This window comes from Triturus cristatus, chromosome 2_2, assembly GCF_964204655.1.
Source record: "Triturus cristatus chromosome 2_2, aTriCri1.1, whole genome shotgun sequence".
Taxonomy (NCBI): domain Eukaryota; kingdom Metazoa; phylum Chordata; class Amphibia; order Caudata; family Salamandridae; genus Triturus; species Triturus cristatus.
The window spans coordinates 522,498,656-522,525,372 of record NC_140582.1 but is presented as its reverse complement, the minus strand read 5'-3'; the positions used below and the strand labels follow the sequence as shown (position 1 = coordinate 522,525,372).

Sequence of the window (26,717 nt, the reverse complement as noted above, 5' to 3'; positions counted from 1 at the left end):
CCCAGTAAACTGCAAACAGTGACTTTGGTGCTTCCATTTTTCTTGGCACTCATTGCCCTAAAAATAAAAATAAAATGTGAAACTTGCTGTGTGATTTGTATTATACTGATTATTGACTATTTAATTGTGTTGGTGCTGCTAAATCCTTTAAAAAAATTACTTAGGCTCAACCTGTCTTCTCAGTGCCATAGTTGCCAGGGTTGAACCCGTGTTTATTTATTGAACGTATGTGTTCGACCTGATAAGATTATTGATATATACTTGGGAAGGACACATATCCTCCTCAACTAATAAACCATTTTCTTCCAAAATGTAAATAGCATTTCTTTTATAAACACAAGTAATATAAATCCCATTTTACCTAAGAGGTGTCAAACACATGCAACACACCTCTTACTGCAAGGGGGAGAGGGTCGACACTCAGGTCACTGTCCCACCCATCAACAAATGAAATTCGTTCAACATCAACCAATCGCATATAGCCTGTCAACGTAAGAAAGCACGTCACTCGCCAAAAATGTATTTCACTGTGTTGATGAATATCTTTGTTGTTTTTCCCTTCATTTTGAGGATCAATTATTTGAGCAGGAGAGAGGTGACAGAGAGAATTTACCAACGTGTATGTTCTTAAGTTGGTTGGTTAGGTGTAGTTTAAGTATAATTACTGCAATGTGTTCTTAGTAAGTCTACTGTGCTGTTAGAAAGACAGATATGTGTGTGATATCTGCCCATCTGTGAAGAGGAGGGGGAGGACAGAATGGCATGAGTGGTAATACAATAAATAGTAGGGAGAGACAGCTGTCAACTGGCCTTTGTTGGTGTTCCCTGGAAAATGTAGGGTGTGGGCTGTATTCATGTTTTTGGAGTGTTAATGTGTGCCATGCCTTTTTAATTTGAGTCATGTATGATGTTTTCTATTGCTTTCTATTCTGAGTTCTCCAACCCAGTGGCATTGATCGCCACCTAACAGAGGTATAACAGAAATCCAACTGTAAAGGTATCAAACAGTCATAATTTCAATAGTAGAAGACTCCACTCCTTCAAATAAGGGGTCGAATGCTTGTACACCTTACTATGAGGTGGAGAAGTCCACCTGGAAGTCGTAAATACCATCCGAGCGGAGGTCTCTGCATAGATGGAAATCTACATATACAGCTGTAGATTTCCCTTTGTGAATCAGTTAACTTTTAAAAACATATAATGTGTGTGAGAACGTATAACCATATAATCCTATAGAATTATATATGTCCGTAATTAATACCAGCACTCTGTAGACTCTAAAAATACAGGTGTTTGTATTCCAAAGCTGGTATCACTTTAGCAGGCTACAGCAAAACATGATAATTATTTAAAACTGAAATGATCCAACCTCCACGGCAATCTAGCATAGTGTGCTGATCTCTAACAAGGATAATGCACGGGACGCCACAGCCTATTAGTTTGATTGATACGTCAGCCAGGCTTTTTGGCAGGTTCTTGATGTATCACCTGGAGAACTGGGTCACAGACAAGGCTCTCATAATCCTTTTTTGAGCAGGTTTCAAAAAAGTTTACCTTTTACTGGAACACTCACCTTAAAATACCCATGTGGAACTGTTTTCGCTGTATTTGTGTCAGAATGCATAGACTATACATTACCTTTGAATATGGGTTGGCTATTTGGGTACGTTTATTTGGATATTTATTAAAATTATTCTCTCAACTACGATGCATATAACAGCATACTTTACTAACTGATACGTTTTATCTCTCTTTTTACCTCAATTTGCCAGTGCTCGGATTCCCTTAAGTGGAATCACGTTTGTATTTAATCATGGACCAACGAGCCGGAGTGTGGACATACTTTATTATCGGGCAGAGGGAATGCGATGCAGATCTGTGGAGGGATTTGTTTCCCTTTTAATATCACACTGCTAGAAAATAAAGCAAATCCAGCACCTGCTAGAAGACCAATGCATATCCAAGGAACCAATCAAAATCGTTTAATCTTTCCAGTTATCTTTTGAGTCTTCTGTTCTGATGCGAGGTTGCTATTGTTAGTATTTCAGAGCCCTGCAGCCATCCATCCCATTGCCTTTCTCTCCTGTGATTAAACATCTATCCATATAAAATCTGCCTTGGTGCTACGTATTACCATAGCTAGCATCTGGACTTGTCTGCATTCGCATAGAAGTTTGGATGAAAGGGCGCTGTTTCACCACTATACCTGCATCCAATGATTGTGAAACCGTGAGCATTTTTACAGAAGTTGCAAAACATAATAAGCAGCGAACCCAATAATCAGGTGTGATCAGTGACTCCGAACAGCAGTCATAAAAAAATATAAACTTTCCTCTATAGAGAAAACCACACTTAGTAAAAAACAGGCAACTTCAGCTTCAAAACATTCATCCCATAATTAAAGTTGCAAATAGAGTTCTAAACTTAGTTGACAAATCTGGCTTACTAAAAATGCAATGTATTTCAGATGGAGAATACTTCCAATTGGGTTAACGGTGGACTTACTCTGAAATTGATTAAAGTGTAGCAACTTTACAATTAATTTTAGTATGCACTAATAGGACTTAGGAAGAACAGCAATTTTCTTTAATTAGAGTTGTATCAATACAAAGCAATATTGAAAGAAAATTGTATATCCCTGCAAGAGAAAATATTGATGTTAGAAAAGAATGAATGCTCTGAAAATGTGTTAGTTCTAACAACAATAATATTAAAGCTAAATGAATGGAATGTTCTAACCAAAATGTAAATGTGGGCTTACAATTCGATATACTCTTTTTTGCAAATTCATGACATTAAGAGCTGACATTTCAGCTGGTGGGGGTTCACATGCACAGTGGAATCCAATGAGAAGGTATCCATTTGAAACAGACTCAACAGTGTCATGGCCAGTTCAGAGACCTGATTAAACGTTATCAAAATGCTGATTCTTTGCCTGATACAACTCTTGGTGAAACAAGAGGGAGATCAATACACCTGTTTGAACATTGGATTCTTTCAATAATATTTAAACTCAAATTGCGCTACAATCGTTTGGGAGAAACAGGACATGCTGTTACTTCCTTAACCTACCACTGTATCACCATCATAGGCGGAACCATTGAATGGATTAAGTAGGACATGTTTACTGCGACTCCTATGACTTATAATATACCCTTTAGTCTACTTCAGCTTTTCCATTCCTCTCCTTCCATCCGTAGGATCACAGAGACCATTTAAGTCCTGTGCTGGTTACATGTTTCTGCAGCCTTTCCCTTGTCTGAAGGCCTTCTCCAGGGTGCTCCAGCGGGACTCCTATGGGGGAGCATTTCAGATAGGCCCAGGTCACACAGGCAGGTGAAGAGATCAGCTGCTAAAGAAGTGATGAGAGATGGGAATCCAAGGAACTTCATTGGACATGAGCAATTACAACAATTTAGTTAAGGCATTTTTCGTTTTTCCCCCAGGGCTCCACTTTACTGAAAAGGCGCAATCTTAGATTTTTAGGGAAGGTTACAGCTGAGACTGCTGGTGTAGATGGTGTGTAGACAGAGGATATTATCCACCAGATGAATATGTAATATGCTTAACCAAAGGAAAGGAAAATAAAACCCAGGAACGAAAACATTAACTGCTCTGTTACTTATTTGTGTTTCAGTTACTAATGTTTACCTACCAAGCAACACTTACTAAACAGGTGATCAGTTGCAAAAAAATAGTTGTTATAAACCTTTGCTGCAACAACATAGACCTGCTTTTTACAAGTACTGGAAAACTACCATTCAGGAGCTGCCATGTGTATTACTGAATACCAATAATAAAAGTTAGATCTTACAGATCCAAAGAAGCAGATTCGCCCTTTCTAGCTACCTTTGTCTAATTTTCCACAGGGTTTCCAAATCGTACCTAGAATGCTAATTTATTATAAGATTTATTAGGGAGTTGTACTATAGCTAAGTTATGATCTTTGGAATCAGGAAACCTGGATTTCACCACAGTTTTTCCACTTCATCTCAATGTGTGATCCTGAGCAAAACTGTCTGAACCCTGGCGCTCTACTCTCTCACTGTAAGACATTTTGGAAGTTTAGAGTCAATTCAGTTTTAGCGTGCGCTATGCAAAAAAATGTATTCATTAATATTCTAATGTAAATTTCATATTCCTGACATAAACTCTAGGATTGAGATATACCATGAGGCCATTTGAACTGTGACATTACACTGAGAATGGTTATGGGTTTTGATAATCTCTGTGCAGTACGATATGAACCGGATTCTTCACGACTGCGGAGTCTGCACATAAAAAGATAGGATTGTGCTATATTTTTATGTGAGGAGAGCCCACAGTTGTAAAGGTACTACTCTTAAAATACCGTAGTGGATAGCAAACAATGATAAACTTACACAAACATGTACGTTCACCTTTGTGAATCAAGCCCTATATGTTCCCTTTTACTACTTTGATGCAGCTTAAAGGAATGCCCATTTGGAAAGCTACCCTGTCACCTAGGAGCATTATTCACAGAAAATGCGCTTTGCATCAATACTGATGAAATTCCATTGCACCACACTTCCTTTACCTCGCTCCATGGCACCTCCTTGCACCATTTTCATACCCTTCTGTTGACCCACCCCCGCTTTTCAAATCTAGTTGTTCTCTTTATTACAAAACAACACTTGTAGTGCCCTCTTGAAAATATGTTGTTGGAGTATCTGTTAAATGGTTACTTTTGCAAATAAAACCGATCCCTTGGCAAGATGTAATTGTGGAAAAGAAATGACAAATCGATTTCAAAATAATGTATGTATATGCTTATTCTTTTACTAGTGTATGAAAATATGTTTTCCAAGAGAGAATTATGGAAAGAAATGGATAAAAGTGAGTTGTCTGGATTTTTCAGGGACTGTGGCCATTTTCCAACTCGACAACATATTGATAATGCAACTGTCCTGTTCAATCAAAGTAAGCCTCCATCTTATCTACATGATAAAGAACTTAACATATTGATGACAAACTGGTAATTGAACAAAGACCACTGTAAGTGTGAATTATATGATGTAGTAGAATCCTTTGGCATAAACAGCTTTGTTTTCTTAATTTATGGAAATACAAAACGAGCAGAATGCAGGTAGTGACATGTACAATTGTTAGAATGCAGTGTTATCACACATCACTGTCAAAAATACAGAGGAGCCTATACATAGAGGCATTTTGGAATTTAGGAAGTAGTCCTCCAGTTGTAGGAGGGACCTAGGGGAATGATTTGACAATTGGGAATATTTACTCGTAAATGTGTGCGGTGAAGGGAATTGAAGGAGGGGTTTCGGGAGGGGCATACAAATACTAGTTCACTCACACAAAAGAGTGAGACAGTTGCTATTTGCAAATGTTTCAATTACATCTACTACAATAGTATCACAGACAAAACAGCCTAAAATCTACTTCGGTCAAAATTGAAGTAAGTCAAGCACCATACATGGCCAAATACCGGTTTTTCAACACACTCTCATGGAAAAGAATGGGGGCAAAAAATAACACTAACTCTTCATAGGTTAAAATAGTAAAATCTTTTTAAATGTCTAAAAATGTTTTTATTAAATTATTTTATGTATTTAAAAGATAAATAAAAAATAAAAATTTTAGCTTCAAGTTATTTAAAACACACATTCTAACAAGGCTTCAAACACATGCAACAAAACTGCCACTGCAAGGGAGGGAGGAGTCAACATTCTGGGTCCAGTTACACCCATCAACAGGTGGAACGCATTCCAACATCAACCAGTCACACTCAGCCTGCCGGCCTATGAAAGCAAGGCATAAAAAGAATACGTGTTTCAGCCATGTTGGTTAATATCTTTGTTGCCTTGCCTTTAATTTTGTGGAACACTTTTTTTAAGAGTACAGAGGAGGAGGAAGGGGAATTACTGTGTGTTAATAAGTAGGTTATTTAGCTATCGCTTTAGTTATTTCAAGTCCAATTTGATAGTTTTGGTTAGACACACAAATATGTGTGTGATACCTAACTATCTGGTAAGGGCGAGGGAAGGACAGAGTGGCAATGAGTCCTTGGAGTAGGTCGGGGGCATGGGGAGTACACTATGAACTACTCTAGGTGGGTTCAATGGAGATCAGATATAAGTATGACTCTGGAAAAAGTATTTGCCACCCGTATATGGGAAATGCTCTCCTTCATCTCCACCCCCTCATCCTGCCGATCCCCACGGTGCTTGCCGTCACCACCAATTCATTGACATAGTATGTTCTTGCAAAGGTTTAAAGTCTGTCTCCTGCTTGGTGAAGTTCCTCTTCATCCTGAGTGAGGCTGCCTGTCCGTTTGACTCTGTAGGTGTTGTGTGGCTGGCCTCCTGTTGGTTAGGCAGTCCAAGGGGATAAGGGCAAAGCCCAGGGTGCGGATTGAATTTACATGTTTGGATTGTTAATTTGTGCCAAATGTTTTTGATTTGTGTCATGTGTATGGTGTTTCCCTATCCCTTTCCATTCAGAGCTCTCCACACCAGCAGAGGAGCTCTTCACTGCCAAAGTGGCCAAGTCCTCAGAGGTGTATAGAAGAATTCTTGATTATAAATGTACTAAACAATAAATTTGGAGAAGGCTCCACCAACTCTTCTGAGGAGAAGGTGACTTGTAAATCCTACAGCTAGGTGGCATTTTCTGCTCTCTATCGGTAAATACCATCTGGGTGGAAATCTCCATCCAGGTATAGGTGGAAATCTCCACATGGAATTTTGCCTTTGTGAAGAGGCCCCTATGTTTTAATATAATTTTCCTTGGTAAGGCATAACATTATCAAACTCTGTTAATAGTCTTGCATTTATTGACGAGAAGTTGCAAACAGCACCCAATCAGAATATTTTAACCAAGAGGTTTCATCAAATAAGTTGTTAAGCTAAAAGCCATGGTTGTGATTTCCACATTTTCCAGTGAGTTTGATAAATGGAGGGTCATTTGGACCCGATATGGGACCTGAACATCGATGCTAAATTAGCGTTTGGCAATAGCATTGTGGTAAAAATATTATGATTGCAAAAGAATTGTAGGACATAATGAAGATGGTAGGTATATTTTATTATGTAAAAAATATTGATGTTAGTAAAAAATAAAATACATTAAAATATTTTGGTATTTGTCATAGTTTACTGTAAAATGGAACTCTTATTGTTTTCAGGGGGTTGTTATTTTGTGTGCTATTGTGGATGGTGTTTGGCATATTTGAATAATTAGTTTTGTATTTATTTTATAAAGCATTATTTATTTATTATTAATTTTGTACTTTGTGTTTATGTCATTCATGAAATTTGCTATTTAATACTATTGCTATTTAATTTTATTTTTATTTTTCGGATTGTGCAGTTTATTGGGGGATTGGGAACTTAGGGGCATATGTATCAAACTCCCGTTTAGCGAATCCTAATTTGCGATATTTTGCGATTCGCAAATTCAGAATTCGCTAAACGGGATGTAAAAAATTAATCGCTAATCATTTGTGATTCCTTAAAACTCGCAAATAATTCTCAGACACCCGCTTTGCGATTTCTTAATAGCGAAATTCGCTAATTAAGAAAACGCAAAAACGGGAATCTGCAAGCCAGGTGCAGCCTGATGACATCACAAACAGAAAACTGGAGTGATTTCCTGCACCTGCTCACCTGAGCCACACCCAGAGGCTGCTTGGGGAGTGTGAAGAGGCATCCCAGGAGAGTGCAACCAGCAATGGATTCCACCAAACAACAGCAGGGCAAGGATGCAGAGAAAAGGAAGAGAAAACATAAGTTTTCTGAAAAGGAGCAGGAGGTCCTCATTGAGGAGATGGTCTGCAGCCATGAGCTCCTCTTCGGCAAGAAGGCACTGCGTGTCCCAGAGGCCAGGAAGAGGAAAATCTGGCTAGAGATACAGAGTAAGGTGAATGCAGTGGGAGTCACCACACGTACCATTGAAGAGCTGCGCAAGCGGTGGTACGACAAGCGCCAGAGGTCCAAGGAGAGGGTGGCAGCCAGACTGAAGGACGCCAATCAGACTGGAGGAGGACCATCCACTGCAAAGCAGCCAACCCCCCATGAGGAGCTCGTGGAGTCTACTCTCCTGCCTGAGAGCGTTGGTGGTGTGGCTGACATAGACAGCTCCGACCCTGCATCCAGCAGTCAAGGTAAGATGCATGCAAAATCAATCTGCACTCCTCCCCATCCCTTGCACACTTCCCCAAATGCACATAGTAAACTCCCAAAATGTCAATCCAGGCCAGGTCTTACAGCACACCCAGCAATGCATCATGGGACTCGTAGTACTGTGTCTGACTGTGTGTCCATGACACTAATGAAATTAAATGCAACATGTGGGTTGGGGATAAGTGAATGATACAGTGTCAGAGGTTAGCCAAAAAAAAGTAGTAACTTTATTGATTGCCACATGCAGACAATAACACAAACTCATGTAGTCCCCTTTACATCCACAGCACATGGCATGGCACAAGAAGACAGCGCAGAGGGAGAGGAGCCTGCAGACCCTGCGGACTCCATCGATGACACAGAGCAGCAGCCAATCCAGCGCAGGAAGCGCGCACATGTGCCCCCACTGCCTCCATTTGAGGACGAAGTACCTGCCACAGGGGATGACACCGACAGGAGAGAGGGGAGTCAGGGTGTGTCACATATGCCCAGTAATGACACACAAACGCCAAGGATAAGACCACAGGAGACATCCAGATCAAGGCCCAGGAGCAGCACTGCAACTGAAGCAGAATGGTCCGTGTTTTCAGGCCTGGAACAGAGCATGTTGCAGGAACAGCGCCTACAAAGCAAAGCACTGCGGTCAATTAATCGGCAGCTATGCCGCATACACAAGGACCAGAAGAACATGGCAGGGGCAATCCATGAGCTCTGTGCCACTTTGAGGCACACCCAAGCTGCAAATGACAGGGCTGGCCGACGTGCAAATGTACGCCTACACAATTACACAAAGGCCGTGAACCGCCTCTGCACCACCACCAGCACCCTCACACGCAGAAGCATAACAATGCAGGTCAACATGGCACATTGCTGCCAGGATATTGCCCGAGGGCTTGCGCAGGTAACTGCTGCTGTGGAGCAGCTGCAGACAGCCAATGCTGGTGGCAGCGCACTAATGGCCTCTGCCGAGAGTGAGGACACCTCAAGTCGCAGCAGCCTCACTCCCACCTTGCCAGGGGAAAGACGCCGCAGTGCCAGACAGGGTGCAGGCCAAGGGAACACCATGGGGGGCACTCAGCCTGGACGTCACCGAAGGAGGTGAACATCTGCGGGGGCACTCACTGCAACACGGGTGCATTAACCTGAAAATGCTGTTTGCACAATTACTTGTGCCTTACCTGCACTGTGTGCACAACATGTGCTGGGGACAGCTACTATTTCTTACATGTGAAGTGTGATTAAACACTTGACACATCATCAAGCTTTGTTGTCTCATTTCATCATTACTCACCTAGAAGTAGTTTTGTGTGATCTCTGTCCGTCTCTGGCGTCCAGCAGCTGCCCCAACTCCTGCTGCAGGTCTGGCAGGGGGAGCAGGGCGCTCGTCATCCGATGTGTCTGTATCTGTCACATCAATTGTGGTGCCTTTCCTCATTGCCATGTTATGTAGCATTGCACAGCTTGCCACGATTTTACAGCAGGTCTCAGGGCTGTATTGCAGTGCGCCTCCACTTTTATGCAGGCACCTGAAGCGGCTCTTCAGGATTCCAAAGGTTCGCTCAATGACGCAGTGTGTAGATCTGTGTGCCCTGTTGTAGCTCCTCTCACTAGCATTTGCAGGATCCAGATATGGGGTCAGGATGAAGTCACGCACTGCATAGGCACTGTCACCTGCATGGACAAACACAATAGGTAAGTCAATGTCCCCCCCCTCAAGTGATGTAGTGGATGTATTGATGTGTGCCATGTATTTACCTAGCAGGTACCCCTCCCCAAACTCTCCAGCACTCAGACGTCTGTGTATTCCACTGTGTCTGAAGATGTGTACTGCCGGGGTATTTGGGTACGATGTCTGTGATGAGATACTTAGCGTTGCACACAATCTGTATATTGAGGGAATGGTAGCATTTCCGATTCCTGTAGACATATTCAGTTGCTGCTGGGGGTGTGATGGCCACATGGGTCCCGTCAATGCAGCCAATGACGTGGGGGAAACGTGCAATCTGGTAGAAGTCCAGTTTTGTTTGCTGTAATGCCTGTTGGGTGGTGGGGAAGTAAATGTGATGTGAGAGCCTCTGCAGCATTGCATCTAGGAAGGTATGGAAGAAACGCGACAGTGCACTCTGTGACACCCCACCAACCTCCGCTATTACCCGTTGAAAACTCCCTGACGCCAGGAGGTGCAGGGAGCACAGGACCTGCACATGTGTGGGAATTGTTTGTGTCCTGCGTGTAGGGTGCTCCAAGTAGGGTTTCAGCTCCTCAATCAGGTGCAGTCTGTACTTGTCATAGATGTCCTCTTCAGTGTGCTGGAACAGGGTGATGCGCAGCCTGAATATGCGTTCCAGTCTCATTCTCCTCTGAGCAAGGGCCCGAATACGCAGCTTCCTGGCTATCACGAACATTGCTGCCATTGTTGGTGGGTCTGTTGCATTGTGGGGTGGTTTATGTACCTTGCACCAGTTTACCACCTGCAAGCAATTGGTGTTAATTGCGATTTCTTAAATTGCGAATTTCGTGAAATCGCAATTAGCGATTTTTTCTTACATGCGCGAGCGATTTCTTAGTTTGCGATTTCTTGTTTGTGATTTTCGCTAAACTAAGAAATCGCAAATTAAGTATTCACAAGTAAAATCGCAGTTTCAATGTTTCGCAGCCTAAGAAATCGCTAATTTAGCGATTTCTTAGTTTTCTGTGTGGAACTGTGTCATACATATGAAATTGCGAAAAATCAGTCGCAAACGCTGTTTTTTGCGATTCGCAGCGTTTGCGACTAATTTTTCCTTTCATACATATGCCCCTTAGTGGTTTAATTAATTAAAGTAATTAACGTATTGTAATTATTATAATTTTATTTTTTTTAAATTAAAGAGTATCTTTAGATTTTTGATTTAAAAACTTTTTTTAATAATAATTGTACATTTAAATACTGTGGTCAAAGTTGTTTGTTTAAATGTATGCAAACAGTTAAGTAAAATAGGTTGTAGGTTGTGTTGCTGCACAGACTGGTTAGTGTTTTTTGAATAAACAATTTTTTAATTTCCTATACTTGAAAGCAATACGATTGTGTGTACAAGGGTTTGAAAAAGTCTTTACTATTCGATTTTTACATTGCAGTGCCTTTGCCAAGCATTTATTACCACACAAGTTTCTACCACGTGTAGGCCTTTATTACATATGACTTTACCACACATTTAAGTTAAGTATGGGGGTTTGGGTGTCTCCCCTCAAAAAGATAAAAAAAGAATTATATATAATATATATATATATATATATCCAATCGAATTGTGCTCAAAGCTTGAAGACCCCATACACGACGTGTAAGTGGAACACTTTATTCTCTTACAGGCAGCAGCAAATTCACAGATTGTCAGCTTAGCGCATTTTCTGCCGGTAATGCCATACGCGTTTCGGGAGTCGTTCCCTTGTTCACTGGCTTCGGCAAATAGTGGAGAAAGCCTTTCACATTGTGCACTCGCGATGATATTGCCAAAGTCCCGCCCCCTGTGGGCGTACGCCTCAGTGCATTCTGGTTGTGGTGGTTTGTTCTGTTAAAATCCGTAGTGGCAACAGACTCACGTTCTCCCTTAAGTGGTGATAACCCATCGGGTCGCTATTGCAGGCAAGGAGTGGTCCGCTGCTTCGTTTCTGCCTGATAGAGAGGCCACGTCGTTCTCGGTGTGCACCTGATAGTGCAAGTGCACAGACCTGCTCTGTCGGCAGTGGGGAGTCCTCGTTACCGGCAGAAAATGCGCTAAGCTGACAATCTGTGAATTTGCTGCTGCCTGTAAGAGAATAAAGTGTTCCACTTACACGTCGTGTGTGGGGTCTTCAAGCTTTGAGCACAATTCGATTGGATACATAGTGGCCTGCTCCGGTCACGAGGACTCCCCACTGCCGACAGAGCAGGTCTGTGCACTTGCACTATCAGGTGCACACCGAGAACGACGTGGCCTCTCTATCAGGCAGAAACGAAGCAGCGGACCACTCCTTGCCTGCAATAGCGACCCGATGGGTTATCACCACTTAAGGGAGAACGTGAGTCTGTTGCCACTACGGATTTTAACAGAACAAACCACCACAACCAGAATGCACTGAGGCGTACGCCCACAGGGGGCGGGACTTTGGCAATATCATCGCGAGTGCACAATGTGAAAGGCTTTCTCCACTATTTGCCGAAGCCAGTGAACAAGGGAACGACTCCCGAAACGCGTATGGCATTACCGGCAGAAAATGCGCTAAGCTGACAATCTGTGAATTTGCTGCTGCCTGTAAGAGAATAAAGTGTTCCTCTTACACGTCGTGTGTGGGGTCTTCAAGCTTTGAGCACAATTCGATTGGATACATAGTGGCCTGCTCCGGTCACGAGGACTCCCCACTGCCGACAGAGCAGGTCTGTGCACTTGCACTATCAGGTGCACACCGAGAACGACGTGGCCTCTCTATCAGGCAGAAACGAAGCAGCGGACCACTCCTTGCCTGCAATAGCGACCCGATGGGTTATCACCACTTAAGGGAGAACGTGAGTCTGTTGCCACTACGGATTTTAACAGAACAAACCACCACAACCAGAATGCACTGAGGCGTACGCCCACAGGGGGCGGGACTTTGGCAATATCATCGCGAGTGCACAATGTGAAAGGCTTTCTCCACTATTTGCCGAAGCCAGTGAACAAGGGAACGACTCCCGAAACGCGTATGGCATTACCGGCAGAAAATGCGCTAAGCTGACAATCTGTGAATTTGCTGCTGCCTGTAAGAGAATAAAGTGTTCCACTTACACGTCGTGTGTGGGGTCTTCAAGCTTTGAGCACAATTCGATTGGATACATAGTGGCCTGCTCCGGTCACGAGGACTCCCCACTGCCGACAGAGCAGGTCTGTGCACTTGTACTATCAGGTGCACACCGAGAACGACGTGGCCTCTCTATCAGGCAGAAACGAAGCAGCGGACCACTCCTTGCCTGCAATAGCGACCCGATGGGTTATCACCACTTAAGGGAGAACGTGAGTCTGTTGCCACTACGGATTTTAACAGAACAAACCACCACAACCAGAATGCACTGAGGCGTACGCCCACAGGGGGCGGGACTTTGGCAATATCATCGCGAGTGCACAATGTGAAAGGCTTTCTCCACTATTTGCCGAAGCCAGTGAACAAGGGAACGACTCCCGAAACGCGTATGGCATTACCGGCAGAAAATGCGCTAAGCTGACAATCTGTGAATTTGCTGCTGCCTGTAAGAGAATAAAGTGTTCCACTTACACGTCGTGTGTGGGGTCTTCAAGCTTTGAGCACAATTCGATTGGATATATATATATATATGTATATATATATATATATATTCAAACACAGGTAGCCCAGTAAGCCGCACACGAATCAGAGAGAAGGTGTTTACCAGCCTTTAATAAACGGTATGGAAAGAAGCATCAGTCAGTGCAATTGGCAGCCTCTCCTGCGCCTTACGCGTTTCGAGTTCATCTCTTCATCAGAGGCGCTTCGGGAAAGGTTCGCGCTTGGCTGGCAGTTCCTCCCTTTTTAAATCACGCTTCCTGTTTGCGTTGCAAGTTCTTATGGGAGTTGTAGTGCCGAAATATTCTCCACCTCAATAACGGTGCGCCGATCACTGCCGCAGATCAAGCCCTCACATGGGCCCTGGCCTATGCATCCTTCCTCTATCCGACCTCTCTGCTCCACATTGAAAGTGGTGAATCCGCTTCCGTGGCCCCCTGGGGATCATGGGGTGGTGCTGGCTTGGCGGATGGGCGTCCGCCTCATCAATTCAAACACAGGTAGCCCAGTAAGCCGCACACGAATCAGAGAGATCGTCTCTGATGAAGAGATGAACTCGAAACGCGTAAGGCGCAGGAGAGGCTGCCAATTGCACTGACTGATGCTTCTTTCCATACCGTTTATTAAAGGCTGGTAAACCTTCTCTCTGATTCGTGTGCGGCTTACTGGGCTACCTGTGTTTGAATATATATATATATATATATATATATATCTCCAACCAAAAGAGTCACCTACTGATGAAGGGTCCACAACAGGTATGTATACGCCAATGATTCTTTAATGGAAGGAAGCACTTTGCAGAGACACAGCCATACCCACAATAGTAAAAATGTCCAGCCCAACGCGTTTTGTGTAAAACACTTCCTCAGGGGCTCTGAACAAACAGTCAAAGGCACGTCAATTTTGGCGGCATCAATTATACTCAACAACACCCCGCCTCCGTGGACTTGACCACCACTATGGCCTTCTGGTAGTTGTGGTGCTGCCGGCTTACTCCAGTGAGCTGCCGCACCTTCCACCATTAACATAACTCAATGTGAACTCCCAGTGGAGTGTGGTGCAATGTTCCATGGCTTAGCAGCTGCTTGTAATCCTCCCACAACAGCACCTGTTCCTTCAACAGTTACGCCGCTTTGACGAAACCGCAGGGGTGCCATCACAGCACCAGGGCTTTCTTCCGCGGCTCAAGCAACCTACATTACGTAGGGAGCACAAAATTACCTGTGCACAAAATAATCTTGCAGCACTTTAGAGCAATTAGCAATCAGGATAACACCTACCCTGTGGCACGCAAACACAATTTGAGAAGCCAAGTCCTCAGATACTTTGTAATTGATATGGTCCCACCAAGCAGACGAGGGGGCAACAGGGAACAACGGTTACGTCTGTTAGAAGCTAGATATATTTTAGAGTTTAACTCTAAATATCCAGCAGGATTGAACGTGAGAGAGGATCTGTACACCTGCTTATGAACTGGCTTGTTCTAAAATGGATAATTTTAAATGGGTATTATGTTTTAATTTTTTTTTTGTAATTATCTGTTAATCGACATTCAAAGTTTTATCCAGGTCTTCTTATGGTTTTATCTATGGACAGTTTAATAATGCATACAGTTGTCTTAAGTCTAGTATTTTACTGAGATTTTTTTATGTAATATTACAGTCATTTATTGGATGATGATTTTATCAACAATATTACAAAACTTTATGCATTGATAACTATACATAGAGGAAAGCAAAACCAAAGGAAATGATGGACGGAGTGTTGAACGTTGCAAGCCCTCACCCCAAGTCAACTGATCTGGGTTTAATCCACCACCGTTCTTTAGCCCACTCTGCCACCCCAGTTCAGACATGGCCATATGCAAATCAGTCTGACCCTGTGCCTCATGGGAACAGTCCAGCCCGAACTGCCAAGCCATGTCTTCCCTGGACCGGAAACAAGCTTCCTAGGACCGGTTTCTGGCATTTCAGCCATCTTCAGCCAGGCTTGCTTGAATCCTGTGGCAAAGTGAGCAAGGGACTCACGTCTGAGCATACCCTGCCAACTTATGGCGAACAAAGCAAAACCAAAGGAAATGATGGACGGATTGTTGAACATTGCAAGCACTCACCCCCAGTCAACGGGTTTTTGCTTTATACATAGAGGAAGCCTAAAGTTGGACCTATAAACAAATTTGCACACTGTATCCATGTATAAATAAGGAACTTGCATAATTTGCACTTATGGCAATTAATTAGTATATTTTATGCACATATATTTATATATCTATATATTTTATCAAATATGATTTGCATTTTTGCACTAATCTGGTATTAATACTGACATCATTGGCAGCATGCAATAACGTGTATGAAACCAATTTACTAGATAAAAGTAATAATTTTCTACAAAATACCCTTAAAAAACAAGTCCATGCAACTCATTGACATTGGCGACAGTTATTCACCCACCGGGAATTGGGGCTCAAATATCCTTGCGTGCAATTAATATGAAAAATATGAAAAACGTGAAAAAAGCAAAAACAAAAGATGACATAGAATGCAAATAACTAGCACTTTTGCACTTTATTAGCACCTTCCAAGCATTGTGGTATCGGAACTAGCATTTAAAGATACGATGCATACCAGGGTCTGTTGGAGGAAGTTTGAATAAGTGAATTTTATGAAATTTATTTTAAAATTTTACAATCTGAACTTTTAATTATCAACAATATATTTCTTTGACATTTTTAAACCCTGTGTTCATGCAATGATTTAATAGGAAACTGCAATTGTGTAGACAGAAGATAAACTACAAATGTAACTTTTTTATATTTATGGCATATTTTGCACATGTGATTTCACCTACATAGGCACTGGGCACTTTAAATAGATTGAGTGTAACGTAGGACTTTGTGATGTGATCAAGGCTCCCGTGTGAGCTGAAAGGCGTCATGCCGATCTGCACTCAATAAAGGAAAAATAAGCACTTACTTTGTGGTCCAGTTCCATTTTTAAGTGATCCAGTGGGAGAACAGAATCAAATGGATATGAGAAGCCGAGGTGGTCTCTTCACAGCTTAACGAACGGACCCCCTTTCCTCGAAGGAACTACACATTTGGAGAGACGCAACTTCCAGGGTAACCAGGAAGCACTCAACGAAATCCGGAAGGAATTTTGTAGTCATGACCCCCTGTGCCACAGGAACACCGAGAAAACCAAGGTACAACGGAACAAAACGAATTGGAGGATTTGGACGGACTGAGTGATTACCGAGGTACGGAATACAGGCACTAAGGGGTGGGAAGGTGTGCTGAATCAGGTGATATAGTTTGATATAAATATACGACGAATAACTCCTGATACTTATTAGACTTAACATTGTGCAAGGATGTCGGCTGACACAGTCCAATAGAGAGAGGCTGCAGCATTGACGATGTTCGACGACTGCTAACAAGTAACAGCCACTGCAACGAATGCAGACACAATTACTAAAAGTCAGAATGAAACATTAAAAGAAAAATATAAAAAACTTGAAAAGAAAATGCGCGCAGAACAAAGCAAGTGGTGGGATTCCCGCTCTCTACAAAGATATTTAGACGTGGATCGGATACCGCGGGGCTTGCGCATAATGCTGGCCCCTAGCTATGAATCTCCAAATCCCGCAATGATGCGCGAATGGGCCCAATGTAATCTCGAGTCCTCTAAACGTCTGGTAAAAATATTAATAAAATATACAGATATCGATAGAGCGACACTATTGGATGAAATCGATAAGATCAACGAGGAATTAAAAGACCTTGGTGTCACTGATGTTCAACAAAACTTAAGGCAAGAAATGATGGTCAAATTAAGACAGAAGACGTTCAAATTTAATCGGGATAAGACCGATTATGAACTTGGCCAGATATTTACATTCACAAAAAAATATGAGGCGATGCGAGCAGTAAAAAATAATAAATCAATAGTACAAAGACCCGGACTCTCACGGAGTGGAGAGCCAAATTCGAGTACCTCCCAATCAGACCTAAGCTCTGCCCCTGATTGTGAGACGGAACAAGATATAAGATCAAACACCAAACAGAAACACTCACTAGATGAGGAATTGGGTTTTTTATGCAGCGACAGAAGACAAACCCTCCGGCCAAGAACTCAGAAAACAAATTATGGCCAAGCAAAAACCACAAACGTGAACAGAGAAGGAAGGCCAACAGAAACAAGTCAAAATTCGAAAAAACAAGGAGATTGGAGGAGGGGCAAATAAATACAAACAAAATGATCGTGAATTTGACCAACCTAACTTTGAGTAACACTGATAAAAGGATTTTAAGTTTGGGCCTGTCTTTTTGTCCTGCCAGAAACTTCAATTATTCCAAGACCAGATTGGACATCTTCAAAGTGATAAGAAAGTTAAAACTCCAAAAATACCATGCTCTTAACAAACTAGACGGTGCCAACACCAATGAGAATGGTACCGCTAATAGCTAAATAAACAGCGAAGTTGAATCAACACAAACAGACGCCTCCTTCTGTGCAGAGATGCAGGAACTTTGGCAGAACAACGAGGCTGACACCGATATGGACACTAGAATAGCAATGACTGAATCTAACCAACCAAATGTGAATGCAAGACCGCAAAAGATTATAAAAACACATTTTAAAACAAAATCAACGTTCAACCCAATCATGACACGAGACTCCATTGACATTTTTCAGGAGAGTGTGGTAGAAGAATTAAAATAACTAAACTTGACAACTTGAAACGCCAAATGGAAATTCATCAAACGAAATCATGAATATGACATACTCATGAGAAAACTTAAGGAAAACAATGGCATAGTCATTTGAAACTCTGATAAGATTGGAAACATTGTTTTAATGTCCAAAAGTGATTACACCAATGAAGCCTACAGACAGTTAAGAGATAACTCGTGCTATGCCAAGAGTACCACTACAGAAATGAAATCTACAAATACAATATACTATACTCAATTAATTGCATGGAAAAGTGATGGAATTATAACAGCCCAGGAATACAAATTCTTAAAGACTGAACATCCAGTTGTACCCACGATTTATTTTATTCCCAAGATCCACAAGGATCCACTTAGACCACCAGGTAAGCCAATCATATCAGCCAGGAACAGCTTACTAGAACATACCTCCCATTATGTTGACTTTTTTCTCCAAGACCTAGTAAAAGCTCTACCATCTTATGGACGTGATACTGGGGATTTCCTTACAAAACTTGAGGATTTCAAATGGAAACCAGGATATTTGTTCATAGCTCTAGATGTGAGCTCTTTGTATACCAGTATTCAACACCATGATGGACTGAGGGCTTTGAGATTTTACTTGGACAAACTAACAGAAATGACAGTGGACCAAAAAGAAATGCTCATTGCAATGGTTGAATCCAGTCTAATGAACAACATATTCATGTTTAATAATTTATTGTACAGACAGGTCAGAGGAGTAGCTATGGGTGCCAGCTTCTCCCCCAGCTACGCGTGTCTGCATATGGGCTAGTGGGAGGAGCTGGTACTGAAAACCCAATACCAAAATGTGATGAATAAGAACATCAAAATTTGGTTACGTTTTATTGATGACTTGTTTGTGATTTGGGAGGGCAGCACTGATAAAGCCAATGATTTTATCAAGGCTCTTAATATCAATGATCTGAACCTACAGTTTACAGCCACCACCAGTCATACAGAGGTGAGCTTCCCAGATACCAAAATCTACGTGCGTGGGGACTAAATCGAGTCCAAATTATATCGTAAGGAGACTGCAGGGAACTCCACGCTACATACGTGTAGCTCCCATGCCAAGCATCTGATTAACAGCATCCCCTATGGGGAGATGCTTCGGCTGAGGAGGATTCATAGCAACGATAATGATCTAAAGGAAGCTCAGACCTCAAGCAGGATGAGGTTCCTAGAGAGAGGTTATTCTAAAAAAGTGATTGATAATGCCATCCATGCGTAGGGACAGATATTAATTACTCTCAACTAACCATCTCAGTGAGTCAAGTCCCAAGAAACAATCTCTAGTAAGAGCAAGTAAAACCAACAATGAGTTTAGAATAATTTTACAATATAGCCAGCAACATTAACAACTTTATTCTAATATCTCGCGTAACTGGCCCATGGTACTAAGTGATCCCACAATAGGGAAGGATTTACCAACTCGTCCATCCATTACATATAGCAGAGGTCTATCAATGAGGGATGAGCTGGTGAAAACCAGCCCTGAAATCATTGAAAATACAAATTGGCTTCAAACACATAAGGGCTTTTTCAGGTGTAAAACCTGCAAGGCATGTCAGCAGGGGGAAAACCACACAACGTATTTGACACCATTCAGCACAAGAAGTATTAAAATATCTAAACTTCTGACGTGCAAAACTGAATTTGCGGTATACATATTAATCTGCCCTTGCAACCTACATTAAGTAGGGAGCACTAAATTACCTGTGCAAAAAGAATCTTGTAGCACCTTATGTCATTTAGTAATCAGGATAACACCTACCCCGTGGCACGCCACTTCAAAAGCAAACACAATTCGATAAGCCAAGACCTCAGATACTTTGTAATTGTTACGGTCCCACCAAGCAGCAGAGGGGGCAACAGGGAACAACGGTTACACCTGTTGGAAACTAGATATATTTTAGAGTTAAACTCTAAATATCCAACAGGATTGAACATGACAGAGGATCTGTACACCTGCTTATGAACTGGCTTGTTTTAAAATGGATAATTTTAAATGGGTATTATGTTTTAAAATTTGTTAATTTTTTTTTGTAATTATCTGTTAATCGACATGCAAAGTTTTATCCGGATCTTATTATGGTTTTATCTATGGACGGTTTAATAATGCATATAGTTGTTTTAAGTCTAGTATTTTACTGAGATTTATTTATATAATTTTACAGTCATTTATTGGATGATGATTTTATCAACAATATTACAAATCTTTATGCATTGATGACTATATGTGGAGGAAGCCTAAAGTTGGACCTATAAACGAATTTGCACACTGTATCCATGCATAAATAAGGAACTTGCATAATTTGCACATATACCAATATATTAGTATATTTTACGCACATATATTTATATATTTATATATTTTTATCAAATATGATTTGCATTTTTGCATTAATCTGGTATTAATACCGACATCATTGGCAGCATGCAATAATGTGTATGCAGATAATGGAAAATTAACAGAAAATTGAAACCAAAATACTAGATAAAAGTCATAATTTTCTACAAAATACCCTTAAAAAACAAGTCCATGCAACTCATTGACATTGGCGAGAGTTATTCATCCACCGGGAATTGGGGCTCCAATTTCCTTGCGCGCAATTAATTTGAAAAATATGAAAAACATGAAAAACGTTTACACAAAATGTATGAGATGTTTACATAAATTAATGTGACTTTGGTGAACCTTTTGATAATCACAACACATAGAATGCGAATAACTGGCACTTTTGCACTTTATTAGCACATTTTTTACATACGCCAAGCATTGTGATATCGGAACCGGCATTTAAAGATACGATGCATACCAGGGTCTGTTGCTGAAAGATTGAATAAGTTAATTTTATGAAATTGATTTTAAAATTTTACAATCTGAACTTTTAATTATCAACAATATATTTCTTTGACATTTTTAAACCCTGTGTTCATGCAATGATTTAATAGGAAACTACAATTGTATAGGCAGAAGATGAACTACAAATGTAACGTTTTTATGTAACTTTTTTATGTTTATGGCGTATTTTGCACATGTGATTTCACTTACATAGGCACCGGGCACTTTAAATAGATCGATTGTAACGTAGGACTTTGTCATGTGATCAAGGCTCCCGTGTGAGCTGAAATGCGTCATGCCGATCTGCACTCAATAAAGGAAAAATAAGCACTTACTTTGTGGTCCAGTTCTGTTTTTGAGTGATCCAGTGGGAGAACGGAATCGAATGGATATATATATATATATATATATGTATATAGGTGTGATCAAGGGCTTCTGAGCTCGAAACGCGTCACTGCTGTACCTGGGTTGAATACATTTCAGCTCGCTGATTCCCTGTGGTCCGTCTCCTTCTTCGCCGGCATCGCTGGAGGTTGCTTTGGAGTTAAAACGTTTCAATATATATATATAGGTATATATATATATATATATATTCACTTAAAAAACCATAGGTTTCACACATGTTATAGTTAGCTGGACATTTCCCTCGTAAAAAACCAATGAAATTCCCCCGTTATAGTTAGTGCAGGCAACTATAACTCACGCGACTGCAATCCTCTGCTGATGACGTCAGATATTACATCACTGTATTTAGACACCTATTTACCCATGTCTTCTTCCATTAATCTTTAGCTATACATATATTACAAATATTTATTTTTCAGAAAGACACATATGTAATCAGTGATGTAAAATCTGACGTCATTAGCAGAGGATTGCGGTCGCGTGAGTTATAGTTGCCTGCACTAACTATAACGGGGGAATTTCATTGGTTTTTTACGAGCGAAATGTCCAGCTAACTATAACATGTGTGAAACCTATGGGTTTTTAAGTGAATTTGCAAGGTTTTTTAAATGCTAATTCCTAACTATAACGTGTGTGAAACCTATGGTTTTTTAAGTGAATTTGTACGGTTTTTAAATGCTAAATTATGTATTTATTAATATTTTTTTTTCAGGTTCTTCACCGTGCGTGCACCGTGCGCGCGCTGTAGGCGCTCGGTGCGCTACGCGCACCGAGCACCCACGATGCGTTGTGCGTGCCGTGTGCGCACAGTACGCGCACCCCGCACTTTTTCGAATAAAAAAATGTTTTTTTCATCCTTGGGGGTCCTTCAGTGACCCCCTGACAAAGGCTAGGGGGTCAGGAACTGTCCACCCTGCCCCCTTTTCACGTTCTCCACCTTTGTTTTTCAGTGCCTCAGACTGCGAGAGACAAAATGGCGGCCGACACTTCCTGATTTCGACCGATTCAAATGTTTACTGACATCTAACAACCAATCAGAATTGCGCTCGCGCACCTCACCATGCGCTCACCGTGCGTGCACGGTGCAAGGCTATAGATATGTATGTACTTTTAACTGCAATTTTCTCAGGAACTTCTGAACAGATTGACTACAGATATGCAAAAGGCACATCCCTGACCTGAGGACTACCTCTTTGCCAAATTTAAAGTAATTCTGTTCAGCCGTTTGGGCTGTACCTTGGACTAAAGGTCCCTATGGAAAATTGCATGGGAAAAATGCATTTTGGGACCCCCCTTTTTTCTCAGCCCCCGCTTGACGAATCCCCCCGAGACTTTCAGGGTAGGAGCGGGGCGGAGCGCCCCACCTATTTCGAGAATTTCGCGAGGATTCATCAATCGGCTCCAAAGTTATTCCAAATAGAATGTTGTGGATTTCCTATGGAAACACGGTACTAACTATAACTTTCTACTGGCGACCGCCAGTAGATAATATATATATATATATATATATATATATATATATATATATATATATATATATATATATATATATATATACCAAAAAAGAGTCTGGTCGGGGTGGAGGCTGTCACTTGGGCGGTCCGTGTTCAGGGTACCGGAACCCCTGTCATATACAAATCCAACAACTTCTAATCACCAGAAGCACCATGGACACATCGGTAATTGCAACCACAAATTTATTCAGGCTGCACAGCAACGCGTTTCAGCTTTCGCCTTGATCACGCTGAGTGACAGGCGTTTCTACACATATTTTTAAATACAGTGACAACATAAAAAACGGACAGTGAATACACAATGGCAATGATATAGCGGCGGCCATCTTGTCATAGTAAATAATACATGCAAATAATGACGAGCTTAATCACTGGGCAGAGTTGCAGCATTATTAACCATACATATTTCAATACTTTTGGAAAAAATTGTATTACATTAATTGTCAATACATATGTATCATTCGGCAGTTTTTTCAATATATAAATATTTAATTACATTTTGATTAAAAAACCACCCAAATTACGCCAATCATAGCATTTCTACCTCCAAGCTGTCTAAGTATTAGATTCAATTCAGCGCCCATAGTACAGCCTGCGATTTCAACATGCGTCAGTTTCTATTGTTTTGACGTTGTTACACAAATTCAACCCTAGTGGGTTTTCATTACGAAGAATAAATACACAATTATTGAAAATATTGCTACTCATATCCTCCATAGTAACTCTCCAACTCTTATTTTCCATTTGTAGTTTTTTCAAATGAACAGTTATTCTATGGTCATATTGTAACTCGTTCCTACAGACAGCCAACCGTGCCACATGTGAAAGAATCAATGATTCTCAACCAATCAGTGAATAAGTGTACAAACCTAAAAGTGAAAGAACATAGCATAAAGTTAAAATCCAATTCATCTTCAATTATTCAGCTAACAATTGTTTCTAACAGATTAATTATGCAAATGTACTGCCAGTTCCTCATTTGAGTTTAATCCCAAAGGGGTCATAGTATCAAGATCTATAATATATCTTGACTCCAATTTACGTAAGGTTAGTAATCTATTCCCACCTCGGATGTTCTCTGAGACTGCATCAATCACAACCATCCTCAATAGTTTCTCATTTTGAAAATGTTTGTCGAAAAAGTGTTGCGCAACCGGATATTGTCTATTATTATGACGAATTGCCCTAATATGTTCGAGTACTCGTTTTTTGGCACGATGAATCGTACTCCCTATATAGACCTTATTACAGGGACATATTAGTGCATAGACACAATACATGGTGTTACAGTTTAGTGATTTTTTTTATCACAAACTCTCTTCCATTACTCAAATTACTCAATGTCACGCAATTGGTGCTGTTACTGCAAGCTTTGCAATTTCTGCAACACCAAAAGCCAGCTTTACCAATTTGTTTCGATCTTTCCAAATTGGTAACAAGATTAGGGCTTAGTTCATCCCTCAGTGAACGACTTTTCTGAAAAGTAACCTGAGGATCATTACTCAGATATTTTTTAAGATGTGGGTCAGTCAGTAATACATGCCAATGTTTTTTAAGCGTCAGCCTCACATCTCGTGCTTGCCCAGAATAGGTAGTAATGAATCTCAATGTGTTTGGTTCTTTATCTTTCTTCTCTGGATGTAGTAACTGGGTACGTGTTACTGCATCTACTTTTTTACAGGCCTCCGATATGGTTCTGTTTCCATAACCTCTTTCTTTGAAACGTTGTACCATGATTTCCATTTCCTTTTGGTACCCAGTTTCAGAACTGCAATTTCGTTTAGCACGTAACAGTTCACCAAAGGGAATGCTTTGTACCAATCTTCTGGGATGGGAACTAGACGCACTGAGAATACTATTTCCCGCTGTCTTTTTTCGAAATAGTTTTGTCTCTATTGTCTGTTCTTTGATTTCAATACAGATATCCAAAAACTCAATTTCGGTTCTGCTCATTTGATCCGTAAAGGATAGATTGTAACAATTCTCATTCAATTTCATGACAAAAGCTTTAGTAGAATCGATATCACCATCCCAGATGAAAAATATGTCATCTATAAACCTCAGCCACAGGACAAAATGATCGTATTCTGCCATTTGGGACACCACCTGCTCCTCCCACCAACCCATGACCAAATTGGCATAGCTGGGGGCGAAGCAGGTGCCCATGGCTGTGCCCTGTGACTGACAGTAGATGACATCATCAAACAGATTCTTTCCCATGTGGCACGGTTGGCTGTCTGTAGAAACGAGTTACAATATGACGATAGAATAACTGTTCATTTGAAAAATCTACAACTGGAAAATAAGAGTTGGAGAGTTACTATGGAGGATATGAGTAGCAATATTTTCAATAATTGTGTATTTATTCTTCGTAATGAAAACCCACTAGGGTTGAATTTGTGTAACAACGTCAAAACAATAGAAATTGACGCATGTTGAAATCTCAGGCTGTACTATGAGCGCTGAATTGTGGTTGCAATTACCGATGTGTCCGTGGTGCTTCTGGTAATTAGAAGTTGTTGGATTTGTGTATATATATATATATATATATATATATATATATATAGCAGCACCCTTAAATGAAAGCTTAGGAGAGCACCTCCTGCTTGGAGCTCCGAGTTAGCATATGCAAGGGGGCAGCACTAGGATCAGTGAAGCCTGCTTCTCAAAAAGTGAAGGTACACTGCTGGGTTCACTGGTTGCACTGTCTATGAGCACCACCCAGAGCAAACACAGAAAAGAGACATTGTAAAAAAAAGTAGAGCATTAGCAACTCCTTCATTGAGCTGTCACTGGATAGCACATTAAATGGGAGCAGTTAATAAAAGTAAGGCTGTACATTCCTATAGACGATAAAATAATAATAATTTAAAAAGGCACATTAACTAAAAGGTTGTGGGTGAAAACAGGGCCAGAAGTCCATTCTGGGTGAGCCTAATAGAGATTACAATCTGTCAAAACGAGAGAGTAAATAGACTCACAGTGCTGGGGAATCATGGGCAGTTACTGTTGCTTATTGAATCTCATGACACTATATGGTGCTCCACTTATAAAAGTGCAGTGACAAAACTTGGCAACTTACATGCCACTAAAAAATCTAATATAATTGACAAAGAAGGAGTGGATGGTGAGGAAACCATCCTCACTAATCACAAAAGGACTGGGATTTGGCAAATACTACCTTATGATCAAAGAGGCACCACGGGAGATGTCTACTCCAGTCTCACCAATAAATAAGCTGCAACATAGTTCGTTCTTCTCCGTTTTAGTGCAGGAGAATCTCAGGAAGAAAACAGTATAGCGAAAATGAAGGATGTTCTTGTTCTCCTTCCATTTGGCACAGGTGAAATCTGGTTGCAAAACACTACAGAGGAGTAATAAGTAAGACAGCTCAGAATGACCATTGATGGCACAGGTCATACAGAAAGAGGTGCACTTCTGTCACCACTGCTAAACCAACTATCGCAGCTGCTGAAACTCTAGCACCCAGTGCTAAAAACATAAGTTCATTCAACCTTACAAATATTCAACACTCCCCTCAGTGGAAGCCCATTAGAACTAGACAGCAGACACAACAAGAGAAGAAACCATACCAGATCCCAAACTGCTCATATGTGTACTTACATAGTGCAATGTTGAAGATTTACCGAAGATGACAATATCTGCTCTTGTTAATGATGACACATGTGAATGTTCTTGCTACTTCCTGGTCATTAGCATCATATCTTTGAAGTTAGATGCAATTTTCAAAGAGATTAGGT

At 41.0% G+C, this 26,717-nt stretch overlaps 1 protein-coding gene across 6 annotated transcripts in view; it reads left to right on the top strand.

Annotated features, from left to right (window-relative positions):
- IQCM (IQ motif containing M) overlaps positions 1-26,717 on the top strand; it is a 1,338,699-nt gene that overhangs the window by 862,871 nt on the left and 449,111 nt on the right. For 5 of the 6 annotated variants that reach the window (XM_085641647.1, XM_085641643.1, XM_085641646.1 and 2 more), the window contains one exon: positions 4,807-4,941. The exons of the other annotated variant lie outside the window; for it this stretch is intronic. In XM_085641647.1, coding sequence (XP_085497773.1) covers positions 4,807-4,941 — 135 coding nt within the window. The remainder of the gene's footprint in view (positions 1-4,806; positions 4,942-26,717) is intronic. 6 annotated transcript variants of the gene reach the window in all.